General features: G+C 49.6%; 1 protein-coding gene across 1 annotated transcript in view; it reads left to right on the top strand.

The window, feature by feature from the left end:
• Positions 1–22,423, top strand: part of DNAH9 (dynein axonemal heavy chain 9) — a 146,045-nt gene extending 123,622 nt beyond the window's left edge. The window contains exons 63-69 of the mRNA XM_086857114.1: positions 3,253–3,480; positions 6,895–7,086; positions 7,353–7,544; positions 8,290–8,460; positions 11,049–11,231; positions 17,888–18,277; positions 22,124–22,423. Of these exons, the coding sequence (XP_086713240.1) occupies positions 3,253–3,480; positions 6,895–7,086; positions 7,353–7,544; positions 8,290–8,460; positions 11,049–11,231; positions 17,888–18,277; positions 22,124–22,351 (1,584 nt within the window). The 3' untranslated portion in view covers positions 22,352–22,423. The remainder of the gene's footprint in view (positions 1–3,252; positions 3,481–6,894; positions 7,087–7,352; positions 7,545–8,289; positions 8,461–11,048; positions 11,232–17,887; positions 18,278–22,123) is intronic.
• The last annotated feature ends 1,471 nt before the right edge of the window (positions 22,424–23,894 follow it).

Genomic DNA, 23,894 nt, shown 5'->3' with positions numbered 1-23,894 from the left:
GATTGCTCTTGCATTGTTAAGCATTGAACTGTGATTTGCAGGAAATAACTGTGAGGACTCTGAGATCTCTTCCCTGAGTGATAATAGTTAATTTTGAACCCATCAGTGTGTGTATCTGTAGCTGGGATTGTTTTCCTGAGTGCATTTCTTTGCATCTATCACCACTGAATTCCTTCTGCAGTGTCATTGCCAGTCACTTAGAATGATGGCATCCTCCTGCAGTTCTTCACTCCCAGGCTTTATTTTCAGGACTTGAAATGGCTTTGTCTCATGAGTAATTTTGTCAGCTCACCAATCATTTGCTCTTTCAGATGGTTTTTGATATGGTGAGGAGTTAAAGCTCTATCAGTAGTCTTCTTACCCCTGTTAGCTGTGTTTTAACTGGTTGGTGGCCTATGAGACCTTTCCTTTTACCTGCAGCAATACTGCTTTTGGGAAAAGAGCTGGTATGGATGAAAATCCATGCCTGGGGATACAGGGACCCCACAGAGACAATTCCTGCTCCATGCAGGGCCATGCCTGGGGAAATCCCCTCTCCAAAAGTTCCTGGGGATGAGCTGCTGTGTTTAACCCCAGATGGAAACTGAGCCTCACCTGTTGCTCCCTCCCTGCCCAGGGGTGGGATGGGGTCGAATGTGGGGTTAAAAGTGAGAAAACTCACGGGCTGAGATGCAGACAATTCAATAGGGAAAGCCAGAGCTGGCCAGGCAAAGAAGCAAAGTCAAGAATTCATTCCCCATTTCCCTGGGCAGGCAGGGGCTCAGCCAGGCTCTGTCACACCCATGGTGACTGGGGAAGGCAAACACCCCATTCCCAACATTCCTGCCCTCTCCTGCTCCGTGCTGAGCAGGATTCCATAGGCTGGGACATCCCTGGGGCCAGCTGGGCCAGCTCCTTGTCCCCCAGCCTGGTCCTTGGCCAGGACTGACCCCTGCAGTGACCAGCACTGCTCCAGCCCAGCCTGGGGCCAGCAGCTCCAGCCCCACCACACACAGCTCGATATCCTCAGCTGAGCTCTCTAAAATGCCTTGGAACTTTGAGATTGCTGTTTTTTCCTAACTGGTGCTGTTGGGGACTGAGTCCTGTCCTGCTGGAGCCCCTGCCAGGCTGGCTGCTGCCTCCTGAGCTGGGCTGCAGCCCTTCCACATCTGGGGCCCTTTTGGGGTGAGTCCATCTTCTCCCAGAGACCTCTCATTATTTATTACCTCACCCACCCCTCTAAACAGCTCTTCATCTGCTGCTTCAAGTTTAAGAGTCTTTGCAACAATTGAGAGACTGAAGCATCTGTTATATGGGGGGAGGATGGGGTTATTTAACCTCCAAAAGCAGGGGTTTGGCTCAGAGGGGTTTGTTGGTGTGTTTCAATCCCTCCTGGTAGGGAAAGTGCAGAAGAGGGAGTCAAAATCTTCATAGTGGTGCTGAGTGAAAGAGCAAGAAGCAAAGGGTTAAAACTGAGATACAAATTTCCCTTAAACATTCATTTAATTTTATTTCATTTCACTATCTTATACTATTTTTTAATTTATATTTTTTACTGTGAGTATGGTTGAACAGTGGCACACATTGCTCAGACAAGTTGTGGAGATTTGAGCCTTGCAGATACCCAAAATCCCAACTGGACACAGCTAAAAACCTGCTCTAGCTCTGCAGGGAATATTCCTGCAAATGTGGGCTGCTTTGGGCTGGCCTGGCCTTCCATGGGCACTCCCTGCAGACCTTCATCTTGTTAGTTTTATAGATTCTCTGGTACGTTCCTGGTTTCTGGAAAAGCCTTTATTATTAGCTTTTATGGTTTTCAAAAAATTGCTTCTTGTAGTGCTTTTTTGACTTTACCATTTTTACTTTGTGCTCTTTTCTGGTTTCTGTCATTTGGACAAAACTTCCAGTTTCTGAAGAATGTAATTTTACTCCTGATAATCTCCATTACTCTGCTGTTTAACCAAGAGAGCTCCTTTCTGGCCCCATTTACAGGTGATATATATTTATTCTCAGCCTCTAATAGGGTTCCTTTATGTAATTTCTTTGCCACCTCCAAGCAGTTTATCTTTCTGGCTGCAGCTTTTAATTTAGGTTTAGCAAGTTCTTTGTCCTTTCTTGGGGTGGGATAAATCACCATCCCAAGTGCCTGTGAGCACAGCCAGTTTGGATTGCACACCTGCCTTTAAAACAAGGGTTGTTTAGCCCACATGTCCCATTCCTAATATAACAAAATGCTGTTTTCTTGCCTGGAAACTGTAATGCTGTATAGGACTCTAGGGGGAAAACTGAGGCTTGACTTCATCCATTTCACCATCTCCCCACGATTCTGCTTAATCTTCTGAAAGATGTGTCCAATTAGTTGCATGAATAAATAAATCCCTTTGTGTTAAAGGACTTCGTGAAATCACCTGCTTGACTTGTTTGCCCAGGAACTGCTACAGAGGGTCCTCACTGTAATTCTGATTAAAATGAAGGAATGATTTTTTATTTGAGCTTGGTGGGGCTGGGGGGAGGAATAACAACTCTGCCCCCAGGAAGAACAGTTTTTCTCCCCAGGAATCACCTCAGCTGGTATTGCTGAAACGAGGATAATTCCAGCACTGGGATCCCAACCAGCCCAGCTGGGACTTGCTGCTCTGCTGCTGATTTATACTGAAAATTTTGAATTTTCAAATGTTCATGATGCACACGGATCTTTGGGGCTGGGAGCTGCACACAGGCACCGCTGGGACAAGTCCCAAATTCTAGAGGGCATCCATCAGTGGGATGGATTTGGTGCCTGTGGTGCCTAGAGAGGCTCCTGGAGCAGGGGCTGGGCAGGGTTAAAGGAATAAAGCAGGGATTTATTAAAAGCCCTTCCAAGGATGCACCTTGGGCACTGCAAGAGCCCGGCCGTGGCTGCAGCCAGGATGGGCCCTGGCTCAGGAGTTTCACCCTTGGATCAGTTCTGGTCCATTTCCAGCTTGGGCTGAATTGTGCAATTGCAGCTGCAGGTGATGCAGTCCCATCCTCCCAGGTTGCTCTCCTCAATTCCCTGCTGGTTGCACTTTTTGGGCCTGGAGCTGCAGCGGTGTCCTTGGCTGTGGGGCTGGAGAAGGATTGTTGTGTGTGCCTGAGCTGTGAGGAGACCTTGCTGACACTTTGTGTGGAGATCAGAGTTAGGAACCAGTGCAGAACCTGGAGAATGTCACAGCTGAAACTGAGGCATCCCCTGTTCAGCACATGGGGGTGTAATCAGGGGACTGACCAAGCCTTGTCCTTTTTCCCTGCCAGAACATCCACCTGGTGGCCAAGTGGCTGAGCTCTCTGGAGAAGAAGCTGGAGCAGCACAGCCAGGGCAGCCACCGGGATTTCCGCGTGTTCGTTAGCGCGGAGCCGGCGCCGTGCCCGGAGAGCCACATCATTCCCCAGGGCATCCTGGAAAACTCCATCAAAATCACCAGCGAGGCCCCCACCGGGATGCACGCCAACCTGCACAAGGCCCTGGACAACTTCAGCCAGGTAGGAGCGTGGTTGGGCACGTGATGGGGCTGCAGGAGCCCCTGTGGAGCATGATGGACATCGCCTCCCCGCTCCCTTTGCATTTCTGGGTCCAACATTCCTCTGCTCTTCCCCATGAGCTGGGCACAGATCTCTTTCCAAACACTGGTTTTCCCAAGAAAGAGTTCAGGTGATCCTGAGATTCTTTCCTGCAGCAGGGCACAGGACACCAGACTTCTGTGCAGTTTAATAATTTTCTCCCCTGTGTGTGATCACAGATTCACACAGAATCACAGAATTAACCAGGCTGGAAAAGACCTTTGGGATCATCAAGTCCAACCTGTGACCCAACACCTCCTCACCAACTAAACCACAGCCCTGAACGCCAGGTCCAGTCTGTTTTTAAATGTGTCCAGGTGACTCCAGCACCTCAGAAAGGCTCTTTCAGTACAGAATCAAATTTCTGACTGCAGCATCAGGAGATGTTGTCATGTTTCAGTTGATTTCTCCTTCTGGGTCCTTCCATTTTGGGCTGCTGAGTGGCAGCTGACATCTAACACCCAAAGCTGTGGGAGGTGAGCAGGTTAAACCTCACTTTGCTGCCTGCTGTTTAACCAGGGTTAGAGGTTCAGAACTGCTGATCACATCCCACATCCCTCTCCAGAGCAGCTCACACAGATTGCTGGTGTGTGCCCAAAGGCCATTCAGCTCAAGGCCTTGCTGACATCAGGAGTGTTGCAAATCTGAGCTGGAAGCTGCCTGCAGGCAGGAGTTGCTTTGCCAGGATCTCAATTAGGCCGTGTGAGAGTGGCTGGCCCACAAGAGCAGCCTGTGGCAGGGTGCTCCTTGTGTTTATTGCTCAAAAACTCTCCTGTCACAGCAGGCACTGACCCCAGTCCCTCCTGTGCAGGGGAACAGCCCTGTGTGGGGAAGTGATGGAAATATTCCTGGTGCCCCACAGAGGGTGTGGATCAGTGTCAGAGGGGCTGCAAGGCCGTGGCTGAATGAGCTGTGCTCTCAGCGTGGGACAGGAGCAGGGCAGGATCCCATCCCTGCAGGACTCCCTGGGAACAGCCCATGGGCCCCAGGGCAGGACAGAGCCACAGAGCTCGGCCATGACCCCATTTCCCTCAAGGGCCGAGGGCTGAGCAGTCGTGTTCCTGCTGATTCCTGTCCTAGGAGTGCTGAGTCCATGTCCTGCCTCCCCAGCACTCACTGGTGCACTGCCTGAGCCTTGGCACACCCAGCCCTCACAGCAGGACCTGTCAGAAGGCTCTGAAGGTGCTCCCAGCCCTCCCACTGTCCTTTAGGATCACTGGTGCTGACATTCCAGCCTCTCCATCCAGCCCATGGCTGTGCTGGGAACTCCTGGCAGATCTTGCAGGGCTGTTTTCTCTTGTGGGAAATCTCTGCTTTTGTGGAGCCCCACCTGCCCCACGCTGGGCTCCAAACACAGCTGGAGCAAGTCCAGAGGAGGCTGCTGAGTTGATCAGAGGGCTGGGGCACCTCTGCTGAGGAGAGAGGCAGAGAGAGCTGGGGTTGTTCAGACTGGAGGAGAGAAGATTCCAGGGAGACCTTCCAGTACCTAAAGGGACTCCAAGAGAGCTGGAGAGGGAATTTGGCCAAGATCCTGGAGGGACAGGACAAGGGGAATGGCTTCAAATTGGAGAAGGGCAAATCTACATTGGATATTGGAAAGAAATTCCTCCTTGTGAGGGTGGGGAGGGAGGGCACAGGGTGCCCAGAGAAGTTGTGGCTGCCCCTGGATCCCTGGCAGTGCCCAAGACTGGATGGGGCTGGGAGCAGCCTGGGACAGTGGAAGGTGTCCCTGCCCATGGCAGGGGTGGCTCTGGGTGGGCTTTAAGGTCCCTTCCAGCCCAAACCATTCTGGAATTCACTCTGTAAAGATTCCTGTTATTTGGGATTAGGCAAGAGCAGCCCCAAACCATTGTGGACACCTGGCCCTGGGTCATGGGGCAGCTCAAGGCTGGTTTTGTACTCGGATGTTGGTGTGGAGAGAACCCCAAGAGCAGGAGGGAACATTGCTGAGCAGGTGTGGGGGGAGGCACCGTGCAAGGATTAATGCCAGTGGTCAGGGAAGATTATTCCATTTTTATCTACTGCCATTCATCATCTTGGACTCCAGAAAATGTCCTGGAGAACGAGGGAGGGGAGAACCTTCACCCCAAGTAACATTTTCATCCTGCCGCTGCTCATTTCAATCAATAGTAATTAGCATTTTCTAAATTGCTGGAGGATTATGAAACATCTCTTATCAGAAATCCTGAAGCGAGTGGGTGGGGTCCCTTTTCCACCTCATTTCCCTGCTTTATACAGAAGAGATGTTCAAATTTAGCTTTCAGCTGAAGGCTACAAAGAAGACCCTTTATTCTGTGCAGGGGATATTGTTCTGCTTTGTAGCTGAAGAAGAATTGACAACTGAAGAGAGGCCGAATGAGAGTGAACTGGGTTGTTCTGGGGATGTTTCCTAAAATGAGAAAGGTTTTCTGCATATATTTCAAGCAGTTCTTCATCTCAGTGCTGATAAAGGGAGCTTAGGGTGCTGCCTAATCCAAGGGAAAACAGGTTTTGGGATGTTCTTGATTATCAAATGCACTTGGTCAATGCTTTGCACCCTTTAGAGTGATGGATTCCCCCTTTTCTGCACAGACCCTGAGCTCTGTCGTGCTCTCAGAGGATTAAAGGCCTAACATGGCATTTATTTAAGGTAAAGCTTGGACAGGGCTTGGAGCAACCTGGGATAGTGGAAAGTGTCCCTGCCCATGGCAGAGAGGCTGGAAAAACAAGGACTTGAATGTCCCTTCAAACAGAGAATTCTGTGATTCTGTGGCTCCCTCCCCATCTTTCTGGTGAGGGATGTGGAGCACATGCAGGTGATGGGGCGTTGAGTGGGTGCACGTGTCCTTCCTTCCCTGTGTTCCTGTGCAAAGCCACTCGCAGCTGGGAACAGTAAATATTAAGTCAGAAAATATTTGCTAGAATTTGCCAGTAAATCTGCTATGCAAAGCCACTGACATTGAAAATTATCATGTGTGTGTGTGTGTGATGTTCAAAAATGAACTGGAGGACAATTTGATCAGCCTCTTGTCCCAGGGAACAATGGGGCAATGACAACAAGCGTCAGCAGGGGAGGTGCACGTTGGATGTAAGGAAAAAATTTCTAAACTGGAAGGTTGGTTAAGCTCTGGAACAGGCTGCCCAGGGAAGTGGTGGAGACACATCCCTGAAATTGTTAAAAAAATACAGTTCACAATTAATTTGGGATGGGGGTATTTGGTCAAAGGTTGAACTTGATGATTTGGGGGTATTTCCCAGCCTTGGCCTCTGATTCTGTGATTCACCCCTGTCCAAAGTCCGGCGTGTTTGGGCTCCCTGGGAGTGGCTGAGGCTGAGGGCAGCTGTCCTGTGTTGCAGGACACCCTGGAGATGTGCAGTCAGGAGAAGGAGTTCAGGAGCATCCTCTTCACCCTCTGCTATTTCCACGCGGTGGTGGCGGAACGGCGCAAGTTCGGCCCCCAGGGCTGGAACCGCTCGTACCCCTTCAGCACCGGCGACCTCACCATCTCTGTCAACGTGCTCTACAACTACCTGGAGGCCAGCTCCAAGGTGGGGGCACCACAGGGGGGCTGGCTGGTGGCTTTGAACCACCAGGGTGGCCTGAAGCTGGCCTGAAATGTCATTTCCTCAGGTTTAGAACTTCACAGTTCTCCCTTGGGAGGGGATGGGCGACCTCAGTGCCACTCGCTCAGTGGGGAGCTGCACTGTGCTTTCCTGGGGCAGGATTGAACTCCCACCTGATGTTTGTTTGCTGAGGTGGGAGCCCTGAGGGTGCAGGCAGTGCTTGGGTTGAGCCCACCCTGCTCCACGCCCAGGTCCCCTACGATGACCTGCGCTACCTCGTGGGCGAGATCATGTACGGAGGCCACATCACGGATGACTGGGACAGGAGGCTCTGCAGAACCTACCTGGAAGAGTTTATTAAGCCAGAAATGATGGAGGGAGAGCTCTGCCTCGCTCCTGGGTTTCCCCTCCCAGGGAACATGGATTATAATGGCTATCACCAGGTAAGCTCTTTGTTTGCTGGCATCATTTATACATGTCAGTGGAATGTCTTCCAGAACTGCCCCAAAATCTGCCTGAGGAGGCAGGAGCGGGGCTGCAGTGTTCCTGCACTGCTCTCTCATTTCCCATTTTGTTGTGTTCCTGTGGATGCTTCAGCATTCCCCTGGATGAACCAAGTCTAATGGTAATTTGCTACTTCATCATGGGCTCATTCTGTTCATGCATGAATAGAGCAACTGTATTGGTGCTTGAGACTTAAGTGGGGTTCCTGGAAAATTACATCCACATACTGTTTGCTAGAACGACCCTTTCAAGCTCCTTTTATCATCAGTTTTGATGAGAATCACTGAAGGGTCTTGTTGATCTACTTACTGAGCTCATCTGTTCTTTGTACACAAATGCACTAGCAGAGAGAGGCACATCAGGCTGGTTTTGTTCATAAAACTTAACTACTGGAAGCTCAATTCCCACAAGAGATTTCAGGATGCTGATGCTGAAATGCACAGCAGATAATTGCTAGAGAAGGTCCAGCCTGAGACAGGAGCCAAGCCGAACTCCAGCAATTACAGAATTTTCCCAGCAGGAGCAGGAGCAGCTCTGTAAACATTTGTTCTCCTTCCTCCATCACTTCCCCGGTGTTTCAGCCACAGGCAGAGCTGACCTATGGGGGGATGATTCCAGCACTGAAGCTCTGCAGGCAAAGCACCCTGGGCTGTTCCTAACATGCTCCTGAATGTCTCTGTGCAGTACATAGACGATGCTCTGCCTCCAGAGTCTCCCTACCTGTACGGCCTCCACCCCAACGCCGAGATCGGGTTCCTCACGCAGCGCTCGGAGCAGCTCCTGCGCACGGTGCTGGAGCTGCAGCCCCGGGACAGCAGCACAGGACCAGGAGCAGTGGGGAGCCAGGAGGAGATGGTGAGAGTGCTCAGGGGGAGTGGGGACACAGGAGGAGATGGTGAGAGTGCTCAGGGGGAGTGGGGACACAGGAGGAGATGGTGAGAGTGCTCAGGAGGAGTGGGGACACAGGAGGAGATGGTGAGAGTGCTCAGGGGGAGTGGGGACACAGGAGGAGATGGTGAGAGTTCTCAGGGGGAGTGGGGACACAGGAGGAGATGGTGAGAGTGCTCAGGGGGAGTGGGGACACAGGAGGAGATGGTGAGAGTGCTCAGGGGGAGTGGGGACACAGGAGGAGATGGTGAGAGTTCTCAGGGGGAGTGGGGACACAGGAGGAGATGGTGAGAGTGCTCAGGGGCAGCTGCTGGGCTTTGATGCCTCTCTCATCCATCAGTCCTTTCTAGCTCAGGCTATAGTCCATAGTCCTGTGTTCTGCCTTTGCCTGCCTTAAAGCCTGGTTTTATGCAGAACATCACCCTGGTGGGATGTAACTGAGTATTGGCAGTACCAGGACAGTGACTCTTAATTACCCCATGCACTGAAGAGCCTTCATTATCATCCTCTGAAGGTGTTGCAAATAAACCTTCCCTGAGCAGCAGTCCCCTGTGCACCCCTGTGACTGGCATAGCAATGGGCCCCTGAGCACACTGCCTGCCCCCCCGAGCTCAGCCCTCCTCTTGCTGCTGCCACCGTGTCCCCCCAGCTCCCAAGGGCCTTGTAATTCCTTATTTCCAGCTGCACTCCTCTGCTACACCTGTCCTGGGCTGATCCCAGCCCTCCCTGTGGAAACTCACAGCTCATTAAAACACAGCCCAAGCATCCCTGACAAGATCTGGAATCAGCCAACACATGCTGGGTTTTTACTCCTGCAGCCTTAAGGTGCCAGCTCTGTGTTTGAAGACTTGCAATTGAATGAATGGCTAACAGGCAGCTCACATAAAGCTGTGGTTTCACACCAGCTTCCTTGGCTTGGTGTGAAGCTGGAGAACTGACTGCCTTCCCTAAGGGCTCCTGCAAGTGCCCAGCCTGGTCAGTTTTCAGTTCATACTCAAACTTGAGGTGAGTGGAATAATCCAGAGGCAGCAAAGCCAAATAAGATGTTCAGAGAAGCAAATGTGAGTGCTGTCTTCTCCCCTCCCACTCCTTTTGTTATTGAAACACAAACTCCTCGGCCAGAGAAGCAAAACAATCAATGAGTGCCCCAGCAGTGGTGTCACAAGTCATGGTCACCCTGCAAACTCCTGGTGACAGCCAAGATGACTCTCACAGGAGCACAGATGTCCTCATGGCTCTGTCTGGGAATAAGATCTGCCTGAGAGCAAGCGGAGTGTGACCTCAGTGCCCTGTGCTGTGCCTGGGGACACGCTCCCACAGCTCATTTCCTCCCCAAAGTGATCTCTGCCATTATCCAAGCTGGCCCTTCCGCTTGGTCCTTGGATGGGAGTGAGCAGAGCCTCGTCTCAGCTCCTCCACTGAAGGATATCCAGCCCCTGGCTCGGCTGGGGCGGTTTTAGGGAGCTTCCAGGGAAAATGTGAGCCTGTCATTTTCCTGAGGCTCTGACAAGTCCAGTTACTCCCACAGATTTCTGAGGTCACATTGCAGCAAACGAGCTGTAATTGCTGTGAAGGAATCAGAGCCAAAGGGACTTGCAGGGGGATTTCAAATGAGCAGATATTTCTGTAGTGCCCCCGAGGTGCAGCTGAGGAGCTTTTCCAGCTTTAGCCACCTGTGTGGCTGCAGTGACAGCCCACACAGCCTCACTGCTGACGGGAGCCGAGGGTTGGGAAGAGCAGCAACGGGAGGGAATTGGAGTACAGAGTCCAAAATGTGAATATTGGTGGCCCTGGCTGTAAAATTACCCTGCCCTAGCTGGTACTGGCCCTGAATGCCAGGTTTGGCACTCGGGATTATGGAATTTTAACTGTGTTATGTGCACCCAAAAGGTCCCCAGCAAGCAGAAGTCTTGCTCAGGTTCCAGCTCAGAAGCAAAGCTTTGAACGAGACGTTCCCTGGTAAACCTGGGAAGTGCAGCTGATCCCATGGACAGCAGGGGCTTCCTGCCTCATTCCAGAAAGGAAAGCAGAAAGGGCTTTGGCTGTTTTATTTAGTTTTTTAGACATTATGAAGATCCTCTTGCATTGCAGCTTTCCCTGTTTAGTACATAGAGTTCTGAAGAAGCTGTGGTGGTGACCAGAAAATAATTTTGTTTTGTTATTTCTTCTGTGGTTCCATTAGTCCAGAATGCCAAATTCTGCTTAAAATTCAATTTTATGTAATCACCTCTCTCCATCAATACACCAGAGTAAACCAGCTCATGAGCTGCATTGTCCTGAGGCTCAGCTGAAGCTCCAGCCCCATCCATCTCCTTGTGACCCCAGGAGAAATAAGAGGAGAGGAGAGGAGGCTGCCACATGTCACGGGGACATTTTAAAATCATAATTTTGCAAGCTGCTCCTCTGACGCTAACTTCTGTCAGCGTTTGGATTTTAATAGGATGGAGCAAGCTCTTTGAAAGGTGCCCACGGCTGACAGGGATGGTTTTGGAGACACTGATGGGGCAGAGGGAGTTCTGGGGGTCACTCACCAGCATCTGCTCCCTGGGGCACAGGTGCAAGCCCTTCTGGAAGAGATGTTGGAGAAGCTGACAGACGAGTTCAACATGGCAGAGCTGATGGCGAAGGTGGAGGAGAGGACGCCCTATGCTGTGGTTGCCCTGCAGGAGTGCGAGCGCATGAACGTCCTCACCGCCGAAATCCGGCGCTCGCTGGCGGAGCTGGAGCTGGGGCTGAAGGTACTGATGCCTTGCAGTGGCTTTCTACAGTAGAGTAAAGAGAATTAAAGTGGATATTTATTAAAGGCCTTCAACAGATACACCCTGAGCAGTTAAAGTCACGCACAGGCTACACCCAAGCTGGACCATGGCCATGAGATTTTCAGGCAGAATTAAGTTTGGCCAGTGTGCAGCCAGGGGCTAATTCTCCAATTCCAGCTTGGGTGTAATAATAAAGTGGGTATTTATGATATGAAGTGGATATTTATTAAAGTATTTAAGTATTTATTAAAGTATTTATTTTATAAAGCAGGTATTTATTGAAGTGGGAAAGTATTTATTATATGAAGTGGGTATTTATTAAAGGCCTTCAATAGATACACCTTGGGCAGTCAAAGCCACCCAGAGGCTACACCCAAACTGGACAATGGTCATGAGTTTTTCAGGCAGAAATACAGAAATTGGTCAATTTGTAATCAGGGCTTAATTCTCCAATTCCAGCTTCAGGTAATGAGGTCACATTCCCCCTGTTTGCTCCTCCCCAGTTCACTTTTTTATACTTCTCAGGCCCTGAGGCTGTGGTGTGTCCTTGGATCTCAGGCCCAGAGGGATTGTTTTGTCTGACCAAAATGTGAAGACAGTAGCTGACACTCTGTATGGGGTTCAGTTATGCACTAATGCAGTGCAGGATCTGAAAAATAGAAAAGCTAAAATCTTAAGGCATCAGTAGGAGAGCCAGAAAATCCTGCAGGGTGCTGCTCAGGGAATAAAAGGGGTCACAGAGAAGAATTTGCTGCTGGCTGCAAAGCCAGCGTGGCTCCACAGGGCTCACAGATGGATTTGCAGTGGCACGGTGTCCCCAGGCACTGGGAGGTGTTACACAGCAGTGCTTGGCTTTTGGGAACGGGACAAGCACTTCTGGCCACCCCAGATTGTGCCACAGCCACAGCAGGTCACTCACAAATTGAGACATGGCCTACTTAAAGGTGAGCCAAAAATCACACCTTTTCATAAAATGTCCATGAGTGGGGGGAGCTTGGAACAAAGTGTCTCAGAGGCACAGGCTGAGCTGAAATCAAAGATTGGTTTTGTGTGAAGGCACAAAATGTCCAGAACTGTAAGAGAAAAAAGCTAAAAGCACAAGAGTTTTGGAAGAGATCCAATTGCCCTTGCTGGGTGTGAGCCACGTGCCAGGGAGTGCCCGGCCATGGGGTTCCACTGCAGCCTCCTCCCCACCCTGGTGTGAAGGCAGACTGTGCCCCAGCAGGGACATGTCTGTGTCCCCTGGGTGCTGCTTTGCCACTGCCCTCAGGATGTGGTTTCTGGCTTCAGCAGAGTGTGAGGGAGGGCTGTGGTTGATGCTGAATCCACCGATGGGAGAAGTCACCTCCCGCATCCCCCCAGGCACTCAGTGGCACAAAACAGAAAAGGCTCTGGCTGCCCCTCAGGGGATGGACCAGCACGGGTCAGGGAGCAGGTCCTGGTGCTCTGTAACAGCATTTCCCTCCACCTTGTCACCCCCAAGGACCCTTCCCCACAGCTAGGAGCCATCCATGCCTTGGGAAGGCCCAAGGGCAGAAGAAAGCCTCACCACTGCCCTTCCTCACCCTCTGCCACAGCTGGGCCCTGGGGCATCTCCTGGCCGTCAGTCTGGGGGCATTCCCTGCTCCATCGTTCCCAGGCTGGCAGCCTGTTCCAGTGGGATGCTCAGATCCCACAGCTGGTGTGCACAACATGGCTGAGGGATCTGGGCTTTCACCCAGCCCCGTTCACAGGAGGAGCTGAGGGTGAGCAAGGAGGGCCTGCCCTGAGATGGAATGATGTCTCAAACCTCTCCCGGGGCACCTTGGAAAAGAAACCTTCAGCTGCTCACCCTGCACAAGGACGGGCAGGCTTGGCTCAGGATTTAGGCACCAAGCTGCTCCCAAATCCCAAATTTTAGGCACCAAGGTGCTCCCAAATCCCAGCTAACCCTGAAGCCAGCAGCTGCAGATGTGTCTGCACTGCATTTGCTGCTGGTGCTTGTTAAAGGAGAGATACCCCAGACACTTGTGGTGGGTCAGTGTGCACAGCCCTTTCTAAAAGAAGCTGATATTTATGTAGTCAATTATCATAAACAGATTTCTCTTATTTTCTACCATAAGGCAGTGGAATTGAAAATTTAGTTTCCTGAGACAGGTAAACAGAAGTGATTTAATGTTTCAATCCCAGAGCCCCAAACAAGATATAATTGTGACTTGGACAAGGTGTGGCAATTCGATTTAATGTGGGGAAGAATGTGATGTTTAATGGAAGGGGAATGAGGGGATGCAGAGTGTGCAAATAAACCACAAACAAAATTAGCCACAGGAATCTGGAACACAGGGTGCAAACCTCTCCCCAAAGCCTGACACCAATCATGGCAGAGAAGGAGATGGGATCTGCAGGAAAGGCTCCTCAAAGGGCTGCAGCAGCCTCAGTGCCTGAGCTGCCATTCAGAGCCAGCCTGGGGAGGAGAGCAGAGCAGGGGAGTGGCAGTGTTTGCCATTTCTTCATCTGCTGCTTGCTGCAGAGACACATCTGAAGGCCCTGAGAGGCCATCAATGGCAATTCAAAGAACCGTGGAGCCCTCAAGGCTGGAGAAGACCTTTGAGGTCACCAAGTCCAGCCATCAGCCCAGCAGCACCGCCGTGCTCACCACTGAACCACGGCCTCAGTGCCACATCCAGATGGCTTCTGGGCACTTCCAGGGTACTTTGGCTCAGTTATTGCTGACACCACTAAGGCTGAGGGTTCAGTCCCTAGACAGGACATTTATTTAAGAGTTGGACTCAATGATCCTTGAGGGCGCTTCCAGCTGGGAATATTCTGTCAGCCTGTGGTTGGTGACTCCACCTCTGCTCGGGGCAGGCTGCTCTGGTGCTTTACAGCCCACTGCCTGAAGAAAGCTTTCCTCATCTTCAAACCTGGCACAACCTGAGCCCAGTTCTTGTGTCTGCAGCCAAAGGTCAGGTGTGGGTCCCTGCAGAGCTGAGTTAAGTTTGTGCCTGACCCAGAAGGCTGCTCAGCATCCCTCATGTCACCTCCCGCACCCTGGGGACCACAGAACAGCCAGAGGGGGCTGATGGCTCTTTCTGACGCTGCCCTGACTTGACTTCTGGGCCTTACACTGAAGAAATCCTGCTTTAATTGTCCTTCCTGGCAATTAAAGAGCTGTTAAGGCTCGTTCATCTCTGGGGCTGGGGGCCTGCACTGACAGTGCTCAGAGGAGGAGAGTTTACAAGCCAGGCCCTACAGAGCTGAGCAGAGAATAAATAAAGCCCAGAGAAAAACAAGGCTTATTGTTTTTAACTGACTGAAGGATCTGCCAAAAGAAGGCGATTTAGAAATGTCACGCCTAATTTGAATTTTTGAATAATTCATAGTGTCTTCGTAGCAGAAAGTGATTGTTTGGTCCAAAAATAGGAGACATCCCATTAGGAGGAAGAGAAATTGCAATAGACTGGTAGCCATCAGAAATAACTGGCATGTTGCATTTCAAAGCCCTTTGTTCTGCCTGGCTTGGGTGGAACCAGAGGCTGGGCTGAAGCACTTGCATGTTAATGTTGTACCAGCCTCATTTTTTTGCAAGCAGATCCTCTGGTTTGCAATTTGGGTGAAGGATGAGCCTCCAAAATGAGGATAATATGTATTGCAAAATAACAAAGACCAGATTTTGATCGTCAAGCTGGGTATCGAGTGAAAATAACCTGAACTGAGGAAACAGTTTGTGCCTATGGTGTGCTCATCTTGAGGTAATGGCTGCAGGCTGATTAGGATTTCCTTCGAGGGTGTCTTTAAATGAAAATTACTCCCAGCATTTGAAAAAAAAAAAAAAAAAAGTAACTTGAATAATTTCTGATGCACTTTAGTATTCAGAATCTGAAATGCAAATTTATGCATAATTGTGTTTGGACAACTCTATGAGATTGCTGCTGTAGATGCTTTGAACCCTCACAGGAGACTCAAAGCATGCTTGAGTGCGCAGGCTTTAAAAATTGCTTTTCTCAAGCCTTGCTGAGAATTACATTTGCTAATTCATTTGTTTCCTGAAAGTAAAACTAGACATGATATATGATCGAGGGGGGTTGTCTTTAAATCAATTTGGCTGCTTGCACACATTCTGCCACGTTCTTACCCACGTCAAAGCACTTGCAGGAGCACAAAATCCTCCTGTTTCAGTGTCCTGCTGTGGCCAGTGCAGGACTTGTTCTTCCTGCATGGTCTGGCCATGGCTTTAGCCCAGCCCATTGATAATTCCTCTTTGTGTCCAGTTTCTCCCGAGGATGGAGATCATGATGGAGATTTTGGGAGGATGTTCCTCATATTTTAGTGTTAATTGCAAATGCTGCTTCTTCCAGCATTTAATTTAACCTTATTTGCTGTTTTAGCTTCAAACCTGTCTTAAACCCTTTGTACTCAGGATTTTCTCTATCCACCAGAAATCTGCTCTCCATGGGGAAACCCAGCAGGTTCAGACATTGTCTGCCTTTAAAACCTTGCTGCATTTAACAAATCATGCCTGGAGCAAAGGTTTAATCTTGCCTTGCACCAGTCCGTCCTGTTGGGGGATTAATATTTCCCAGGGAGGGGATTTTGGGATGGGAATCCAAAGACCTTGGGAGGGAGGGGGACTCTGAAAGTTGCACCAAGGTGTGTTTAGATTGGATATTGGGAAAAATTTGTTCATGTAAAGCATTGTCAAGCATCAGCACAGGTTGCCAAGGGCAAGTTTGGAGGGAGTCAGCATTCCTGGAAGTGCCCAGAAGCCATCTGGATGTGGCACTGAGGCCGTGGTTCAGTGGTGAGCATGGAGGTGCTGCTGGGCTGATGGCTGGACTTGGTGACCTCAAAGGTCTTCTCCAGCCTTGAGGGCTCCACGGTTCTTTGAATTGCCATTGATGGCCTCTCAGGGCCTTCAGATGTGTCTCTGCAGCAAGCAGCAGATGAAGAAATGGCAAACACTGCCACTCCCCTGCTCTGCTCTCCTCCCCAGGCTGGCTCTGAATGGCAGCTCAGGCACTGAGGCTGCTGCAGCCCTTTGAGGAGCCTTTCCTGCAGATCTCATCTCCTTCTCTGCCATGATTGGTGTCAGGCTTTGGGGAGAGGTTTGCACCCTGTGTTCCAGATTCCTGTGGTTAATTTTGTTTGTGGTTTATTTGCACACTCTGCATCCCCTCATTCCCCTTCCATTAAATATCACATTCTTCCCCACATTAAATCGAATTGCCACACCTTGTCCCAGTCACAGTTGTAGGGCTGGACTTGGTGATATTAAAGGTCTTTTTCAGCTGTCAGTGTGAGCCACAGGGCATGGTCAGCATGGGAACAAACTGCAGAGATCTTTAACTGGACTGGACTCTGACAAGCATTGCTAAACAACTCTGGGGGTTGCTTTAAGAAGATTTCAACTTTTGCTAAAGCTTCATAGATTCTTGTGGCCCCAGCAAAGGGCACCTCTGCTGACCTCACGGCTGGAGGCACTGAAGGCCTGGGAAAGAACAGTTGGAATCTTTTAATGTGAATAGACTGACCCAATTCCTTCCCTCTTGTTCTCAGCACTGGCTCAACTGATTTCAGTTAATCTTTCCAAAAACACTTAGCCCGAGGCAAAGAGAAATTGTAAATCAGATACATTTTAGCCAAATGATAAGGGAACAAAAGGAAGTGTTTATAATGGAGAGCAGTGACATTATCTGTGGGTCTCCAAAGTGCTGGGGGTGTTGTACCCCTCCAGCTGAGCACAGAGCGTGCAGAGATTTGAATTGTGGAGATCATTCCATGCCAGGGAAGCTGAGCTGGCATTTGCAGGTTTTCTCTTTGTGTCCTGCTTGGCTTGAGTGAGGCAGAATCACAGAGGAGTTGGTCAGGACATTGTCTGGTCCAACCCCATCCTGAGCAGGGACAGGCAGAGCAGATTGTTCTGGACCATGCCCTGGTGAGTTTTGAACTTTTCCGGGAATGGAGACTCCACGGCCTCTGTGGACAACCTGTTCCAGTGTTCAGCCACCCTCATTTCTGTGGAAAGTCCTGGAATTCAGCTCTTCTGGCAGAACAGATACAGGTTTCTAAAAGCTTTAAAACTAATTAATTACTGCACAAAGGAAAAGTCAAACATCTTTCTTTATCTCACTTGGCTGAATCATATCTTACTTTGTTGTGCTCCTTCCCTGCTGTGGAAGGAGCTGTGATTACATTTGCAGACAACACGTGAAGACAAAAAGAAAATCTTGCACTGCAAAGCAGCAAGTGAAGGGAGGAGTGAGGGGAAGTGGAGGAGAGGAGGGGGATAGGACTTAACAAAACAAATATTTGGTCAGTTTTAGAGCAGATCATCATAAACTCCAATACTCCTGGCAGGGAGTGGGAACAGCTTTACACCCCTGAAAATCTGCCAGTCCATGAGAGAAAACAGAAAACCACCAGGACAACCACTGCTGCCACTGTCACACAGCTTTTCCTCCCAGTGGTATTTTTGCAGCAGGATGCAGGAATATGCAGTAGAAAATGTGCAGGAAAACCCCAAACTCATGAAGTCACCCACGGTAGGTGGGCAGCAGTGACTGTGTGGGGTGCTGTGCTCCTCCTCGTGTCCTGGCCCAGCTCTGCTCCCAGGCAGGCTCTGCTGGGCGGTTGTCAGTGCTGACCTTTCTCACCAGGGGGAACTGACCATGACCAGCGACATGGAGGCCTTGCAGAACTCCCTCTTCTTGGACAAGGTGCCCGAATCCTGGCTGAAGAGATCTTACCCCTCCACGGCCAGCCTGGGCTCGTGGTTTGCTGACCTCCTGGCCCGCATCAGCGAGCTCGAAGCCTGGACCAGGGACTTCTCCTTACCCTCCACACTGTGGCTTGGAGGGTTCTTCAACCCACAGTCCATCCTGACGGCCGTCATGCAGAGCACGGCCCGCAAGAACAAGTGGCCCCTGGACAAGATGACATTGCAGTGTGACGTGACAAAGAAGAGCAGAGAGGATTTTGCCAGTGCTCCTCGTGAAGGAGCCTATGTCCACGGTCTGTTCATGGAGGGAGCACGCTGGGACACTCAGGTGAGCTCTGCAAGGCTCTGGGGTTGAGGGAGAAGCCACAGGTGTGACCTTGCAATTCAGATCTAACTCTCCACTTCTTTGTCATCTCCCTCTCTGCAATGGTTTTCATGAAGGATAGGAAATTAGGGATTATTGAATCAGGGATTAAAGCTGTGACCTCCATGGTGGATGCCATTTCATCACATATCCTTGGGGAGTTCAAAGCTCCAGGCTGTTTTTTGCTCTGGAAATGGCCTGAATTTGGTCTGGGAAGCCACAGGCAGTTGGGAACATTGGCAAAGGCTCTGCTGGAAGATCACAACAAGGATCTCAGTGGCTCAGGTCAAATCTCTGCCAGCCCTGTCCATCTCCCCACTGTTCCCTGGCTGTTCCCTTCTCCAAGCCTCTGGTGTGGCTGCCACACAGAACCCTTGGGAGATCACAGCCCCTACCACAGGGAGCCCTGGATTTCTGCTGCCCTAAAAACCTGACAGAAATCAGCTGGACACACCAGATCAGAGAGTGTTTTTAAATATTCCCAGTCCTGCATACCAAATTCTCCATTTAAGAACATTCCAGTGCCTGCTGTGATGTTTTCTTTGCCACTGTTACTAGAAATTGAGTTCTGCCTGTGTTTTACCCATCTCCAGGTAATGCTGGGAGTGGAGTGAGAGGTTTTGGTGGTGCAAAGCTGGAAATCTTTGGGAAACACTTGGCTTCTCCTCTCTGCTTCCCTCAAATAGCTGGTGTGGGTGATTGCAAACCACAATGGGATCTGTCTTCAGAGACCATCCCAACTCCAGTAAATCTGTTTTTCTGATTACATTTTCCTTGTGATTGAAAGATACTGAGCAATTATGTTTATGAAGCCGTTCATAATCTCTGGGTATCATGCTTCAATTTATTTCAGAAAGGAAAAGGATATTTTTATGGGTTGCTGCTCACACTGAAATATTTCTACCTAGTGGAACTATTCATTTTACCTATAATCCAGTGAGTATCAGTGTGCATTAATGGATGCAGGAGTTTTAAAACAGGTGCACAGCTCTTTTGGGTTGTACTCCTTCCAAATTAATCCTCTGATAAAAATGGCAGGCCACATTTAAGAAGAATTCCTCTGGGGAACACCTCCACTTTTAAAAGAATATTTCACATTTAGGTTGTGCCTCCAAAAAAGGAAAGAGTCCTTCTATGTTCTGTTACTCACATTTTTCTATTTATTTAAACATTTATGTTTGCCCTTGGGTGTTATAAATTTATAAAACATTCATTACAAAACAGCAGGCAGCTATTAGATGAAATGAAACTAAGCAGATTATTTTGGGTGCAAATGATCTCTTGCTGCAGCCCTGTTAAAGTCACTGGGACTCAGTGACAGAAGATGCTGTGGCTGGGGACACTTGGAGACATTTTCTCTCATGCTGCTGACTGATTCTTGGCTTTCTTTCTCTTTGCAATCAGAGTTTGATGCCAGGAGTGTGCCCTGCCCCTCCCCGAGGGGATTGGAGCGTGATGGGAGAAGGGCAGGGCTGGGGTTTGTACCAGGGGTGCTCCATGGAGCTTTGGTAGCTGTGGACAGCACAGCCCCTGCCGTGGAGCCACAGGACCCCAGACTGGATTGGGCTGGAAGGGACCTTAAAGTTCAACTCATTCCACCCCACCACGGGCAGGGACACCTCCCGCTGTCCCAGGCTGCTCCAAGCCCCGTCCAGCCTGGCCTTGGACACCTCCAGGGATGGGGCAGCCACAGGGCAGGGCCTCACCACCCTCACAGGGAAGGATTTTTCGTTCCCCTTGTCCATTTGAAGCCACTGAGCCCATCCATCACTAGGGAACCACCTTGGGGTGCTCCCTGCTGGCTCCGTGTCCCCGTTCCCTGCCACAGGTGACTCCATCCCAAAGGCAGCCAGGGGTACCTGGGCAAGCTGACCCCAAAGGGGCTGTGGTGTGAGGAGCCTGGCTGGGACCACCTCAGGTGGGTCACAGGGTCTGGGTTGGGCCCGTCTGTCACCAGCCCTGCTTTGTGACAGCTCTTTGTGCCCTCAGCCCTGGTGACACGTGGCACTGCCACACGGCCACTCTCAGCTTGCCTGCTGGGAATCTGGGACAAGCAGAAGTGAAGGATCCTTTAGGATCTGAGCTCTCCAGGCACAGAATGGTGTTTTTGCACCACGAGTGCTGTGCTGCTAGTCAGGAAGAATTGCTTTCAGAGCAGAATTAATTTCTGATGATGAGAGCGATAAAAAATGCAAATGAGAATCAGCCCAGACATAACAAAATGGTATCTTACATAGAGGTACCTCAGGAAGATTTCAGCTCTTGTTAACCCAGAAACAGGTAGAATATCTCTTGGAAATTTCATTTGAAGTATTCTCAGCAGTAAAAAAAAAAAAAATAGAAAGAAAAAGACCTGATTAAAACCCAGTCTCAGAAATGAAAGGTGTGGATTTAAGAAGAGTGCATAATAATGTTTCATAAATAGCTACTTTGCAAGGTATTATACGAAATATGTAATGTTTGTTCAGCACGTTGGAAATATAAAATCCTAAATGAGAGTTGGATTTATCATGGCTGAGCATAACAGATGGCATTAGTACAATTAAACTGAGGTGTGTGGCAAGAAGGATGATTTTTCTTCGCTCATTTGCAGAACTAAATAAACTACTGGAGAGGTTGAATCTCACCCCACAACTCTGATCCGAGAGCATTTGGAATAATGATGATATGTGAAGCTCAGCTGCAGTGAGAGGCAGCTTCTTTAGTGCTGAAAAGTTTCGTTCCCATTTCCCTATTTGTTTTCATTTGGTCTCTGTAGCCTCCATTAGACAATTTTCCCTGGAAATGGATTGATGTGCAGGGTAGTTTATTGTCAGGAAGAGAGAAAGAAATACCAGAGAGACCCAAATTAGAGAAACAAACTTGATTTCTTGTTGTGGCAGGGTTCTCTCCCTCTCCTGGGTTGGGCAGCCTGCTGGGCAGGGGCATTGCTTGGAGGAGAATAATGGGACTTGATATTTAATGGTGACACTCCCTCAGAAAAGTCATTTTGAATGCTCTTGGTGGCATCCATGAAAGTGGGAACGAACCTGTGGTGCCTTTTGGGGCTGTTCTCCATCCCAGTGGTTCAGGTGTCCACCCTCGCTCCCACCACGAGCAGCACCTCCCACAGGGTGGTTCTGGTCTGAAAATACTCTGAGAAAGAGATGCATGACAATAATCCCAGAGTCACTGAGGCTGGAGAAGATCCCCCAGCCTGTCCAGGCCAAGCTGTGCCCCATCCCCACCTTGTCCCCAGCCCAGAGCTCTGAGTGCCACCTCCAGGAGTTCTTTGGACACCTCCAGGGGTGGGCACTGCAAACTTCCCTGGGCAGCCCCTGGCAATGTTTAATCATCCTTTCAGCTAAGAAATGTCCAGCCTGAGCCTGCCCTGGCACAGCTTGAGGCCATTTCCTCTTGACCTGTCCCTGTTCCCTGGCAATAGGACAAGAGGAAATTACCTCAAGCTGCACCTCAGTAGAAACCAGGACAAGAGAAGTGGAACTTTGTTCAGAATATGGCTGCACAGGGCCAGGGACACTGTTCCCACACCAAGTCCAGCTCAGATGTGAGGGTTTGAGTATCTGGTGAGAGGGCAGGCAGCTGGACCCTTGAGATGATCTATGCTGGGGAGGGTTGTGGTGAGACAGGGAGCTCTTGGATCCAGACCCTCCTTCCTCAAAGAGACTCATCCAGCCCCTTGACCCTGGAGAAGCTGTTTGCACCTCCCCAGCAGGAGCAGCTGGGATAAAGATCAAGGGAGGTACATCAGGGAGCAGCTGATGGACACCTTGGAGATCTGACCGAGACTTTGTCCCCTTCTCTCTGCAGGCCGGGACAATCACGGACGCCAGGCTCAAGGAGCTCACCTCAGCCATGCCTGTCGTGTTCATCAAGGCCATTCCTGACGACAAGCAGGACACCCGGGGCTTGTACCCGTGTCCTCTGTACAAAACACGCCAGAGAGGACCAACCTATGTGTGGACTTTTAACCTCAAAACGAAGGAAAGCCCCTCCAAGTGGGTGCTGGCTGGTGTGGCCTTGCTGCTGCAGACCTAAGGCCTGGTCTGCAAATCCCTCACAATGATTTTGCAACACAATTTAAATAATTAAATGCTGAGATTAATCCAAGTTAGGTTCCCAGGACTGTCCCTGTGTCCTGGGGCTGTGACCCAGGTAGGGGCTGTGAGGAGGTGACAGAGGGACACAGGCCAGGTTCCTGGCTGTAAATCAATATCCTGTCATTCCTACATGGCTGCACTGGAAGATCCCAGCCCAGAGCCTGATATACCACACCCAGAGAGTGCTAAACTCAAATCTAATCTTCATTTCTTTTCATCATCCAAAGTAGGTTTAAAATCAGTAGTTTAAAATCAGTAGCCTTCTCCAAAATACTTGAATAGTCCAGTGACTTGTGAAATTCTCCAGGATTTATTCAGAATCCTTTCCCTCAGTGAGTGTTTCTTTGTCGTGTGTGTAATGTTGAAAGCTGGGAGGTGAGCAGATACTGTGGTTATAAGCTGTGTCTTGCCAACACTCCTTAGCAAAGTAAATCTTAGAAACATTGAAAGTGGTGTTAATATCCAGTGTGCCTAATGGAATCAATAGTGAAGGTGCAGCACAGGGGTGATTTAAGAGGAATATATTGTGATGATAGATATTTACTGATACAAGGAATTGTTCCTGGAGTAGTCTCTGGAAGCTGCAGGATTGCTCAGGGTGAGGAGAGCACCTGTGTGGGACACTGGGAGTTTCATTCCCGCTGGAATGGGACAGCAGTGAGAAGTGAAGTGTTCCTGGTGCAGAGAGCACAGAGTGGGTGCTGTGTCACATCTGGGAATTCCAAACACAGAAAGCTCTCAAGGTCTTGTAAATACAAACTCAGATATAGACATGGACACAGGGTTTGACTTGAGGCCTTGAAGAAAGCTTCCAGACTTAGAATCATAAGAATATGAGTTTAAATAGAGTTTATTGAGTTTAAATTGAGTTAAATAAATAGAGTTTATTTATGAGTTTAAATCAGGTTAGGTTGTAGAAAATTTTAAGGTTTTAAAGTTAAGGGATAGAAGTGATAAAGATAAGTTTAAGGTATAACAAGTAGTTTTGTGTGTCATTATATGATTGGTTAAGAAAGTCCACACTGAGACAAAGATGTATAAAACAAAATAATTAAATATTGGTGTAAAAGGAAAAACATTCTTATGTAACATTAGTTTATTGTCTAAATAACCTTTAAAAGACCTTGTGACCTGTAGTCTTGTGACCACTGACTGAGAACACCTGTGAATAAGGTGAAGATGCACTTGCTCCTTCCTGAGACTGTAGAAGAAAAATCATAAATCATGCTTTGAAATGTCTTTAAGTGCTCCTGTCTCTCTCCCAAAATCCCAATAACGTGGAGTTGGGAATGGCAGGAGCTGGGCTGATTCCTGAGGAAATGGGGCTTTTCCTGGGGAAAGCTCTCTGTGCTTGGAGGCTCACACAGGCCCTGCCTCTGGGTGACATTTGCTGGTCCTCTCCTCATCCTCCCGGCCCTCACCACACCAGCAGCCCTGGGTTTTCACCTGGGGCTTCGCTGCCATCTCTGAGCTGGTGGCAG

Source organism: Cyanistes caeruleus, chromosome 19 (assembly GCF_971803275.1).
Source record: "Cyanistes caeruleus chromosome 19, bCyaCae1.hap1.1, whole genome shotgun sequence".
In the NCBI taxonomy this organism is placed as follows: domain Eukaryota; kingdom Metazoa; phylum Chordata; class Aves; order Passeriformes; family Paridae; genus Cyanistes; species Cyanistes caeruleus.
The sequence above is the reverse complement of the archived record's forward strand: the minus strand, read 5'-3'. Positions and strand labels throughout refer to the sequence as shown.